General features: G+C 47.1%; 1 protein-coding gene across 2 annotated transcripts in view; it reads right to left on the reverse strand.

Moving 5' to 3' along the window:
• atrnl1b (attractin-like 1b) overlaps positions 1-13,517 on the reverse strand; it is a 169,809-nt gene that overhangs the window by 140,802 nt on the left and 15,490 nt on the right. For both annotated transcript variants that reach the window (XM_056296653.1, XM_056296654.1), the window contains exons 6-8: positions 12,133-12,307; positions 3,783-3,870; positions 1,199-1,460 (exon numbers count right to left, since the gene is read on the reverse strand). In XM_056296653.1, coding sequence (XP_056152628.1) covers positions 1,199-1,460; positions 3,783-3,870; positions 12,133-12,307 — 525 coding nt within the window. The remainder of the gene's footprint in view (positions 1-1,198; positions 1,461-3,782; positions 3,871-12,132; positions 12,308-13,517) is intronic.

Consider the following 13,517-nt stretch of genomic DNA (forward strand, 5'->3'; position numbering starts at 1 on the left):
TTAGCGTGCTCGCCTCACAGCAAGAAGGTCCTGGGTTCGAGCCCCAGGGTAGTCCAACCTAAGGGGTCATCCCGGGTCATCCTCTGTGTGGAGTTTGCATGTTCTTCCCGTGTCTACGTGGGTTTCCTCCCACAGTCCAAAGACATGTAGGTCAGCCCAATCGGCCATGCTAAATTGTCCCTAGGTATGAATGTGTGTGTGCGTGTATGTCGGCCCTGTGTGATGGTCTGGCGGCCTGTCCAGAGTGTCTCCCCACCTGCCGTCCAATGACTGCTGGCATAGGCTCCAGCATCCCCGCGACACTGAGAGCAGGATAAGCGGTTCGTATAATGGATGACTGGATGGATGGATGGATGGAATGGGATGGGACTTTAACAATTCCCATAAACTAACTGTAAGTACAAACCAAAAGACACTAGATGGCAGCAGTGCATATCCAATATCTGTTCTGCTTTGTGACAGACTGAAATTCTACAACTGACTAGTTTGTGAGCCGTTTCTTTCAAGACTTGTTATTCATCCATCCATCCATTACCCGAACCGCTTATCCTGCTCTCAGGGTCGCGGGGATGCTGGAGCCTATCCCAGCAGTCATTGGGCAGCAGGCAGGGAGAACCCCTGGACAGGCTGCCAGGCCATCACACAGCCCCCCCCCCCCCACACACACCCACACACACCCACATTCACACCTAGGGACAATTTAGTATGGCCGATTCACCTGACCTACATGTCTTTGGACTGTGGAAGGAACCCGGAGCACTCGGAGGAAACCCATGCAGACATGGGGAGAACATGCAAACTCTACACAGAGGATGACGCAGGACAACCCCCAAGGTTGGACTACCCCGTGGCTTGAACCCAGGACCTTCTTGCTGTGAGGCGACCGCGCTAACCGCTGCACCACCATGCCGCCCAAGACTCATTATTTTCATCCAAAATGGTTCAATGGTTCACCAAACAATAAAAAATTTTAGTTTGCAGAAAGAATGGAAAAACGCTGTTTAGTGGTGTGTTGCACATGCAAAAAAACTGCACTGTGACATTACATGCACAGGTGGAGACAGCTAGAAAATGCAACTTGATTGACTGAGTGAATGAAGAGAGTGAGATAACAAAAGAGAAAGACGGAAGGCGGTCCAAAGTTTAAAAGCTCAGTTTAGGAGTTCTGAATGCTTTGTTAGGCTGGACTGACACTTACTCAGGTTGTACTCCTGCACGTTGCTGACATAGCTGTAGATCGGGGAGTAGCCAAAGATGACCACCATGATAGCCTCGCCACTGTCCAGCTGCACACAGTGGGCCGAGTGGCCCTCCACAGCGTAGATCTGGGTCTGGCTTGGCTGAGCCACAACGGGGCTCCTTCGCTGCCACGTCCCACTGGGCATGTTGAACACCCACAGCTCATCAGTCACGTTCCCCGAGCCTGTCTCCAGTTTCCCGCCAAACATGTAGATATCATCCTGCAGCAGAAAATCGCAATTTCAGTTTGTTTTGGCAACACAACCACTTAATGCCTGCATGCATGGCTGCAAGAGACCACAGAAACCTGCAACAGTGGCTTTGTCCAAGCAAAGTGGCACCAACAGCTCGTCCCAAACAAAACAGATTTGATTTTTTTTTTATTTTGAGATACTTTATTGATCCCCGTGGGGAAATTACGCTCTGCATTTAACCCATCCTAGCTGTGTAGCTAGGAGCAGTGAGCAGCTGCCATGCAGCACCCGGGGACCAACTCCAGTTCGTCTTGCCATGCCTTGCTCAGGGGCACAGACAGGAGCATTAACCCTAACATGTATGTCTTTTGATGATGGGGGAAACCCACCGCAGACACAAGGAGAACATGCAAACTCCCCACAGAGGATGACCTGGGATGACCCCCGAGGTTGCACAACCCCAGAGTTCGAACCCAGGACCTGCTGGCTGTGAGGTGACAGCGCGAACCACTGCGCCACCGTGCTGCCCAATGAAAATCATTGCAATGCCAGATGAAAATCATAGCAGTGAACTGAAGTGAAAGTATGGGACATGAGTGCTGGCTATTCATTAAAAGACATTTTAGTGCAACTCTTTCTTCCTCCCTCTTTCCTGCACACTGGTATCTGTTGAACTGCAAGGAACAGAAATGCACACCTTCAGTTGATGCAGAGCACAACTATTTTCAGCTTGCTATGCAAAGAGCTCAAAGAGGCAATATGAACTCAGATTAGCATAAAGCATCAAGCCCCTGCTGCCACTTACTGTACAGACCTGGAAGCTTTTCTGCTTTCTTTATTTTACTTAAAAAGGGGGCAAAAAACAAAACAACTTGACATGTTAAGGTCTTGTACTTTTAGGAAGTTGGAGTTAATCCACATCGTTGTTGCTTAGATTTGTCTCTTACAATATATCATTGCAATCAGATAGATAGGTGATGTTCCCCTTCAAAGTCACAGCTATGGTTTTCTCCAACCTAGATGCAATCTGCATGTCACCTGGCAGGTGATTTACCTGGTAGGTGGTTTATCTAGCAGGTGAGTTACCTGGCAGGTGTCTGTGAATGTTCTCATTCATCCGGGTCATGGTTATCCAAAGGAATTGAATCAAGTGCAACTGGACTTGGTATACATCCGTGAAGACGTTTCGCCTCTCATCCAAGAGGCTTCAATTGGGGTTTACAGGAAACCTACACACACAGACCAATATCTACTTTTCGACTCACACCACCCTCTGGAACACAAACTGGGCGTCATCAGAACTGTGCAGCACGGAGTTGACAATGTGCCCAGCAGCAGTCAGGCCCAACGAGAAGAACACAAACACCTGAGGAGAGCTTTAAAAACCTGCGGCTACCCCAGTTGGACCTTTGTGAAAACTGCAACACGTTCCAAAAAGACCAACCAGGTGAGCGACGAGGAGAAAAGGAACAGAAGGAATAACACAGTCATCCCATATGTTTCTGGGGTCTCCGAGAAACTCAGGAGAATTTTTAACAAACACCGCATCCCGGTATACTTCAAACCCAGCAACACACTCCAACAAAGACTGGTTCATCCCAAAGACCGTGTACCACACACCTGCAAAAGCAATCTGGTGTATGCCATACAATGCAATGAGGATTGCACTGACCTATACATAGGAGAAACCAAACAACCACTACACAAACGGATGGCCCAACACAGAAGGCCAAACTCCTCAGGACAAGACTCAGCAGTCTATCTACACCTAAAGGAGAAGACACACTCCTTCCAGGACAGCAACGTACACATTTTGGACAGGATGGTTTGAAAGAGGGGTGAAGGAAGCCATCTATGCGAAACTGGAAAAACCATCCCTCAACAGAGGAGGAGGTCTGCGTCACCACCTATCTCCCACTTACAATGCCGTCCTTTCATCTCTACCCAGGAGACTCAAGAAGCCTAGCCTCCAAGAACAACAGTCGGTCACTAAGGGCTACAACGACTCATGACCACTGAATAATGAAGTCCAAACTAACACCCCCAATGACCGTCACTGCTTAACATCGGAACACAAAGAGCCATGGACATCAATAGCTCTGATAACGACTCCAAAGAGGATAAATAGCTGAGTTTCATCAGCAGCCAGTGAGACTAGCTTGGTCTAGTCAGAAAGGCACGAACTGATGAAGCCTCTTGGATGAGAGGCGAAACATCTTCACGGATATATACCAAGTCCAGTTGCACTTGATTCAATTCATTTGGATGCCTGGCAGGTGGTTTACCTGGTAGGTGGTTTATCTGGCAGGTGGGTTACCTGGCAGGTGGGTTACCTGGTAGGTGGTTTACCTGGTAGGTGGCCAGGGAGTGGCCATATCTTGGCAGAGGTCCACTGTTAATGGGAACGGTGTTCCAAATGCCACTCTCCAGATTGTAGCTGTAGAGCAAAGCAATACAACATTACTTTTTATCCACACATACACACACACAGTCTAAAATCAAATAGAACATAACAACAGTTTCTATTACCCGAAAAGTTAATTCCTGTTCGTGTATAACAATTTCCCCGGCAGAACACTTGACATGATCCAAAGTGCATAAAGCGAGTGGCCTCTAAAATCATGCTCTTTCCACTACAGGTGCAACTTTAGTTTGTCAGCTGGGAAAAATTATTTTTCCTAAAATAGAGATGTCAACCCAGGAATGATCAGTGTTGGTAGGCTAAAGTTCAGGAATTAGGAATCAGGAACACTTTATCGTTTCCCCCAGCCCACAGCAGTGCAACACATAGACAAAGACCCATATCAAAAAACTACAAGAACTAAAAGAACACACATACTAACTAACACATATATCCAAACTAACACATATATCTAAACTAAACACAAAAAAAATCACTGTCCAGGAGAACGAACGCCAGCCAGGATGACTGTCAGAACTGCCGGTCTGCATGGGCTAGCAGTTAGCTTGCCCCGCTTCCACGTCCTGTCAGACCGCCCTTGGCGTTTCCTCTCCGGTCGCAGCTCCAGGCAGGGCCGTGGTCCCTGGGCCCACAAGACGCAGCAGACCAAGCTCTCCCAGCCCATCCAGTGCCAGCTCTCCCAGCCATCAAACGAAGGCAAACTTAGACACAAACGTGGACAAAAACACTGCATGGACGGTGCTGGGTGAGGCCGCCGCAAATGTGAATTTGCGCCGCCATCTTCCCACACCGGAAGCGAAAAGTGAGAACGTGAGGAAAAAAATCAAAGTGAAATGAAAGTGAGAGCTAAACTTCTGCTTCCGGTGTGGGAAGACGGCTGCGTGAATTCGAGTTTGCAGCAGCCTCACCCAGTGCCGGTGTCGGATAATGGCAGCGCGAATTCATATTTGCGGTGGCCTCACCCAGTACTGTTCATGCAGTGTTTTTGTCCACTGCGTCTAAGTTTGTCTTCACTTGATGGCTGGAGAGCTGGCGCTGATAGGCTGGGAGAGTGGGGCAGGCTAACCTAACTGCTAGCCCATGCAGACCAGCAGTTCCAATAACACGAGGGTGGTCTGGCGGCGGCCTCACCTGGCGTTGACTAGTGTTTTTGATGTCGTCGTGCGGACTGCAGGGAGGTGTGTCGAGGGTGTCTGGCTGGGAGAGCTGGCACTGGATTGGCTTGGAGAGCTTGGTCTGCTTTGTCTGGTGAGCCCGGGGGCTACGGCCCCTGCCTGGAGCTGCGCCCAAGGAGGAAACACCGTGGGCGGTCTGACAGGACGCGGAATGGGGTCGGGCTAAGCTAACTGCTAACCCTTGCAGACCGGTGTTTCTGACAGTCATCCTGGCTGGCATTTGTTCCCTTGGACAGCGAGTTCTTTTTATTTATTTTTTTGTATGTTAGTTTGGGTATGTGTGTTCTTATGGTTTTTGTATGCGCTTTTGTCTTTGTGTTGTATTGCTGTGGGCTGGGGGAAACGACATTTCGTTTTACTTCATGTGCGCAAGTGCATGAAGTGAAATGACAAATAAAATGTTCCCGATTCCTGAAATGCAGGGCAGCAGATACGATGTTTGACCCAGATGAAGCAGCAGGCTGCCTGCAGAAGCAGACAGGAGAAGCAGACAGCAGGAGGTCCCATTGACGAGGGAGGATCATCATGGATACAGGGCCTGGACAGGACTCAGTAGAAGTTATCTAAATCGGATGCTATTGTGTACTTCAACTGCTTTATCTGATCATAAAAAAAGCAAAAACAATACAAATGTATCCCAATGAATGTCCTGATTATAGTCCTACAAAGCAAACCATTCAAGCACCAAGTTTCATTCTTGACAGAATGGGGGATCTGGCACAAACACTGGGTGGAAATAAGCCCTAAGGGTTGCGTGAGCTGATAGTAACCAAAGAAGCCGCCAGATTTCCTGCACGCCCTCTTTTAGTATGTCTCAATCTGGTGTCTGCTGCTTTTAAACATTTGGAGAAAGCATCAGGCATTATTCACAAGCCTACACTGTCCAGCAGAAATACCCACACAAACCGCCTGCATGTGTCCACCGAAGCAAGATACATGTGCCGCTTCTTTTCACCTGACAGTGAGCAGTTTCACCGGGGGGACGTAGCACGTGGGAGGATCACACTATTCGCCCCAGTTCCCCCTCCCCCCCAAACATGCGCCCCGACTGACCATGGGCGGCGTTAGTGCAGCGACCAGGACACATACCCACATCCAGCTTCCCAGACACGGCCAATTTGTAGGGACCTCCAACCAAGCCGGAGGTAACATGGGGATTTGAACCACCCTACCCATGTTGGTATGCAATGGAATAGACCGCTACACTACCCGGTTGCCCCTCGGCACATTACTTTGACTTTAATTAACAATGTTGGATACTTTAACAGCTTATTCGTACTAATTCCTGTTAATTTTGCACTTTCCTTTAGTTCCCCTCCTCTGATACTTAGTTGAACATATTATCTTTACTAGTGATTTTTGCCAGTTGTTTGATGGCCTGGTGGCCTGTCCAGGGTGTCTCCCCGCCTGCCGCCCAATGACCACTGGGATAGGCTCCAAAATCCCGTGACCCCGATTGGGATAAGCTGCTTGGATAACGGATGGATAGGATGTTCTATCAGGAATGGAAAGGGGATAAATTCATGCTGGATACAGTTGTCACTGTTCTACTCTATCCTGTTTTTGTTCTTTTTCAAATCTCATTTTCATACTCGTATGTCATTCAAATGTTCTCTTCCTAATTGTTCTGTACTTTTTCCCCTGATTGTTGTGAATGCTGATTCCACACCACTGGGAAGGCAACTTGTCTAACAACCACGGATGACTAGACTCGCTAGCCCTTGGCTAAAGGCTCCAACCCGTTAGCCAAGCAGCTAGCGAGTCTAGTCATTCATGATCGTTACACTACCCCCCTCCTTCAGGAAGCGCGTTCCCACACTTCAGCAGACCAGCTCCCTCACGCCTCTGGGCGCCCGAGCTTCCGATGGCCTCACGGTCTCACCATCCACTTCTGACACCAATGTAGCCAATTCGGGGGGAAGCCAGGAACTGCTGCAGCCGGGACGTGAACCCATGTCTCCCGCACCATGAGGGACTATGTTAACCAGTCAACTTAAGGGTCCGACCCGTTAGCCAAGGGCTAGTGAATCTAGCCATCTGTGGTCGTTGCACTTGTAGAGCACATTTCAGCAACAAGGCAATTCAAAGTGTGTTAAAACAGAAAAGACCAAATGGAAACGCAACATAAGGCAGTAAAAAGACATTTGAAAACAAATAAAGAGAGTAAAAGTTACAGTGCAGTGTACGATGATAATCAAAAGCTTCAAATTGTATTTCATCGTAGGCAACGGCAGACAGGAAAGTCTTCAGCCTTGGTTTAAGAGGGAGTAAACTGAGAGCTGCAGCAGACCTGCAGGTTTCAGGGAGTTTGTTCCAGTTATGTGGTGCATAGAAACTGAAAGCTACCTCTCCATGTTTAGTCTTGACTTTGGGGACATAAAGCAGACCTCATGGGAAAGTTATTTCATTTATAATTTTAGTGCAGGGACTGTGCCAACTTGTCACGGTGGTGTGACATTCATTACTAAGACAGGGAAGACATTATTTTTGAACAAAATATAACATGCATAGGTTGTTAAGCTGGATCATTACACGGTTTCGTTCCCTCTTTTGAGTCCGTTTGCTGGTGGGGAATTTAATTTCCCCATTAGGATTAATTAAGTTTATCTTATCTGATGATCTTAAGTGAGTTTGGGTGGACATGTCCATGATTTAACAGTGTTGACTTGCTGGCGCTTGGCAGATGAGCAGAGGTGAAGGCTGTCATGTTTCTCATGTAGGCTTGCATCAAATTACAGAGGTCTTTTGTCTTGGACAAAAGGTGTGGAATTAACCACAGAATGTGCAAAACTGCACAGACTCTTCCTCGCACAGCTAATCCAGTTTAAACAGAGCTTTAAAGGACTGACTTCTTTGGAGCCAGTTTAAATGGAAACTTACATAATCCGCATTACAGGAATCAGGAATCGGGAACATTTTATTGCCATTTCTTTCATGAACTTGCGTACACAAAAGAAAAGAAACTCTGTTTCCCCCAGCCAACAGCAGTGTGACACAAAAGACAAAAACACATATCCAAAATTCCCAAAAACAACACCTCCAAAAACATAAAAAAGAGAGAACAAAGCAAAAACAAAATAAAATAAAAAAAAAACACAAACAGTTAACAACACAGTCCACTCAGTGCAACACAGTCCAAAAATTCCACTGTCTGGGAGAACGAACACCAGCCAGGATGACTGTCGGAACCGCCGGTCTGCATGGGCTAGCAGTTAGCTTAGCCTGCCCTGCTTCCTCGTCCTGTCAGACCGCCCTCGGTGTTTCCTCCTTGGGCGCAGCTCCAGCAGGGCTGGGGCCCCTGGGCCCATCAGACACAGCAGACCAGGCTCCGCCAGCCAATCCAACGCCAGCTCTCCCAGCCAGACACCCTCGACACACCTCTCTGCATTCCACACGACGACACCAAAAACACAGTCAACGCTAGGCGAGGCCGCCGCCAGACCGCCCTTGGTGTGATCGGAACTGCCGGTCTGCATGGGCTAGCAGTTAGCTTAGCCTGCCTCGCTTCCGCGTCCTGTCAGACCGCCCTCGGTTTTACCTCCTCGGGTGCAGCTCCTGTCAGGGCCGCGGTCCCTGGGCCCACAGGACGCAGCAGACCAAGCTCTCCCAGCCATCAAATGAAAACACAAACTTAGACGCAGGCGTGGACAAAGACACCGCATGGATGGCACTAGTCGAGGCCGCCGCAAATGCAAGTCCGCGTCGCCATCTTCCCACACTGATGCTGGGTGAGGCCGCTGCAAACATGAATTAGCACCACCATCTTCCCACACCGGAAGCGATTACTGATACTGTATAATTAATAATTATTTTTCCTTGATTTTTCCTTTGAGATACATGCAGTTATAGTTCATTTCGTCAACCGTTACCAAGACACTGCTGTACCTTTTGCTGAACCGACTACCCTTGATGTCTTCCTGTACATTTACCATTTCACTTAATCAGTACAGGTCTATGAGGAAAGTGATCAGTAAACTCGATGGCAACATACATTTAAAGGAAAAGTAAACCCATGGTAAAAACACCAGCTTAAACCGGGAGCACACTAGATCATTTAAAGGCCGATTACAACCCCAACTTGACCATGTTGTCAGATTTTCAAGATTGTGGAGGGTCTGTACCACTCTGTGCAAAATATGATGTATGTGGGGGTTTGAGATTCAAATCGCTGACCTCCCGATCGAGCCTTCAACTTGTCGGAGCCATCATGATGGTATCATACATGTTTGATTTTTATCTTCACCAAGCAGTAGTCCGGAGGGGATTATGCGTTTGGTCATGTGCATGCATGTCTGTCCACGGCTAATCTCGCAAACTACTGGTCCTATCAGCCTGAAATCTTTTATTATAAGTGTATGATGAAGAACCTCTCGTGGTTGCAGTGATTCAAAACCTTCGAAAAACTTGGTCTCGCTATTGCTGCGCCCTCTCTTCATTCACTCTCTAGCTGCCCGATCTGAGTCAACCGTGCCCGATCTGAGTCAACCGTGCACATGCACGACTCACATCTACGGTTGAGTCCGATTGGGCAGCAATAGTGACAAAACCAAAACATTACGTATTTGGGTATGAGTCTTGAAAGTAAACGAGTTGATCGTATCTTTTTTTACACAGTGTCAGACGGTACCCCCCCTTCATTTCACTGCATATTTTACTCTCTATTTCTGTGCATGTGACAAGTAAAGTACTTGAACTTGAACTTGAACTTGAATTTCACAAGCCAGTAAATCATTCACTGCTGATCTCAGCACAGGAGAACTGCCGGAACACTGGAGGAACCAAAAATAATTCACTTTATTCACCTCGCTGCCACGTGGAAGTGCCATAGTCGCCAATGTGAAAACTCCACTATAAAAACACAATTTCAAGAGCAGAACTAATCGGTCACAGCTAGAAATCATCTCAGTAGCTACAATAAAACATTTCCCATGGCTGAACTATGTTTTCTTACCATTTTATGAATTAAAGCCAATCAGCCGAGCAGCCATTCACCTTGATTCACTTTGTATCATGTAAACCATGATGGTTAATCACATTTGAAGTATTTCTTCTAAATTTACTATCCTTTTAAGAATTTCAAAATAACCTATAAACTATGCTTTACAATAAATACAACCTTGTGGTCAAACTTGTGAATCTCCTCCCCTTGTATAGGTGCAAATGATGCACCACTGACCTTCATTAAGTCTCAGCTCAAACACCATTTCAATGCATTTGCAGAAACAGTGCCAGTTATGCCAAGTGTGTTTCCCCTTTAAGCCTTATCCTTCTGGCTGGACCCGCTGCTGGGCCAGCCCTACAAATACGAATTTCCCTTACTGACTTACTGACTGACTGAGGGATCATGTTTAGCATTACTGAGGAATCAAGCTACATGACTGGGCAGCTGGATAACGTGACTAACAACATCATTGTAGTAACCCGATTGCTTGGCCAAGTGCTGAGAGGCATGAGGGAGAGCGCCCAGTTAAAACACCCCAAATAACAATCACTCTGACAAACTACTCATCTGCAAATTCACAAATTGCTCAGCTTTTGCGGCCGCTAAACTGCCACAAATAAGACAAAAAGAAACTGTGTAATTTTCAAAAAACCAACCGAGGGTGAAATGCACCCCTAACTGCACTGCCAAGCAAATAGCATCTCGGCGCTCCAGTGCTATTGCACATATTGAAATTAGGTAATATGCATACATTAGTCACAAAATTTGCCCCTTTCTCTGCAAATGAGCCTCACTGCAAAAAAGACTAATTCATAAACGCCAACGCTAATAGCCACACGCAGTTACAGTGAAAATGATTAGCATCTTGAGAGAGTTGGTGGTAAATGACGCCCAGATTTTCCAGTGATCATGGCATCAGTGATCATAAGCAGGCGAAAGCATCGCCATGCCAGGCATGCTCATGATGGTATATTTCACAGGACAATATCACTTTTTGGTTTAACTGAAGCCAAAATCATTCACACATATGGTTGCCAGGTCAAACAATTCTTGCTTTACTTGGTGACATCAATTCTGCCTACTGTGTTCTTGGTGCAAAGCCGTCATTTATACTTTGCCACATGGATAATTGCACTCAGCTGCAAAACTTTATGGGTGTTTGCACTGTAATTTCAGTCGCGCAATATCTTTTATGAATCGACCTTGACACGAGGCTGATAGCGGCTGCAAGTGAAGCGCAATTCATGGTGCTATCAGCTGCCACAACCCATTCTCTGTGAATTCCCCTGTCAGTACAGAGTGGGTCTTAGAAAAACAAGAGACATCTGCATCTAGAAACAGATGGAAGAGGAGGGGGAGTAATTAGAATAGTTATAATTACAATTAAATTTGTTTGGGCTTTTTTTCTCCCTTTTTCTCCCCAATTGTGCTTGGCCAATTACCCCACTCTTCCAAGCCGTCCCGGTCGCTGTTCCACCCCCTCTGCTGATCCGGGGAGGGCTGCAGACTACCACATGCCTCCTCTGATACATGTGGAGTCGCCAGCCACTTCTTTTCACCTGACAGTGAGGAGTTTCACCAGGGGGACGTAGCGCGTGGTTGGATCACGCTATTCCCCCCCCAGTTCCCCCCCGAACAGGTGCCCCGACCGACCAGAGGAGGCGCTAGTGCAGCGACCAGGACACATACCCACATCTGGCTCCCCACCCGCAGACACAGCCAATTGTGTCTGTAGGGGACACCTGACCAAGCCGAAGGTAACACGGGGATTCGAACCGCTGATCCCCATGTTGGTAGGCAACAGAACAGACCGCCACGCCACCTGGATACCCTAAATTACAAGTTCTCTTTCAAATCAAACATCACAAGGTATGAGTGGAAAGTACTGTTCTTGCAACTGCATTCATAAACTCTTTTTTTTTTAACTCAAACATTAGCTTAACCATGTCATGTGATATGCTACTACAGAACACTTTAACAACACATGTTACTGGGCCCACAGAAAATTGCAGAGTACCATGTAATATCCAGGAATGCTCATTATAGACACTATCACCGTCTATCCCTGTAACAAATTCACTGACCACACACAGTCCAGCCTTATACCAGGTTTTGATCTAGACCTTAGATAAACCTGGGGTACACCACACAGTGACTTACTTAAGAATCATCTGAAAAGAGCTGTAGTTGAAGGTGTATCCACCCACCACCCACATGACCTTCTCCTGCACCACAGCTTTGTGGGAAGCTCGAGCAAGCGATGTTCCAAAGGGCTTGACACTCGGGAGGACCCAGAAGGACTCGGTGGAAGGTACTGTGAGAGAGCAGTCTGGGCCTGCAACATACCAAGGGACAGGATGCAGGATCGATTACAACTGAAAAGGCAAATATATTCAAAGGCTATGTATATCCATTTTCACCAAAACACTTAAATTCACTGCTTAACACTTTGAAGACCGACATGATTACACCTGCTGAAATATGAATAGCTTGCAAGCTGACGAATGGAAATCACTTTAGTACTTACTAAAACCACCACGCAAGTGCTACCTTTTCGTAGAAGTACGACTTCCATTTGTCAATGGCAGATTTAAAATGAAAATCGCAAACTATAGTTGTGAAGTCATTTTATCCTTTTGAGCATGTAAAGCTGGAAGAGCAAAGATGCAGCTACAGACAAAACCATAAAATCGGGACCACTACACAAATGGAGATGGGTCGAAGGTTTCTTTTTTTTTAATTTTCCCCCCTCTTTTTCTCCCCAGTTGTACTTGGCCAATTACCCCACTCTTCCGAGCCATCCCGGTCTCTGCTCCACCCCCCTCTGCTGATCCGGGGAGGGCTGCAGACTACCACATACCTCCTCCCATACATGTGGAGTCACCAGCCACTTCTTTTCACCTGACATTGAGGAGTTTCACCAGAGGGACGTAGCACGTGGGATGATCATGCTATTCCTCCCAGTCACCCCCCCCCCCCGGAACAGGCGCTCCGACAGACTAGAGGAGGTGCTAGTGCAGCGACCAGGTCAAATACCCAAATCTGGCTTCCCACCTGCAGACACGGCCAATTGTGTCTGTAGGGATACCCGACCAAGCCAGAGGTAACGCGGGGATTCGAACCGGTGAGCCCCCTTGTTGTTAGGCAATGGAACCGACCGCTATGCTACCCGGACGCCCCCCCAAATCTATTTTGCATGAAGAAACAACCCGTTATTCATCACAAACTTTGTGACTATCTGGGTTTCCCCCCTTCACAGCGCAGAAAGACTGCATTTAATCAGTGGACACCCCTCGTTTTTATAAGGTCACACATGACCCACACATGTTTTAGGGGCATGTATGACCCTGAGACAATCTTAGTACCCTAGTGGTGTACAGCTTTCATGGAAATATGAACAAAATCCATGTTTAACTGTTTCTAAAGTTGGGGTCACTCTAGGAAAAGTCATCACATGTCAGGTTGAAAAAAGATCATGTAGAGTCTTTCCTCTGCTGTTAAACACTGTTATGAGTCATTTTAACCTGTAAGACAACAGAACGGTT

This window comes from Lampris incognitus, chromosome 17, assembly GCF_029633865.1.
Source record: "Lampris incognitus isolate fLamInc1 chromosome 17, fLamInc1.hap2, whole genome shotgun sequence".
NCBI classification, from domain to species: Eukaryota; Metazoa; Chordata; class Actinopteri; order Lampriformes; family Lampridae; genus Lampris; species Lampris incognitus.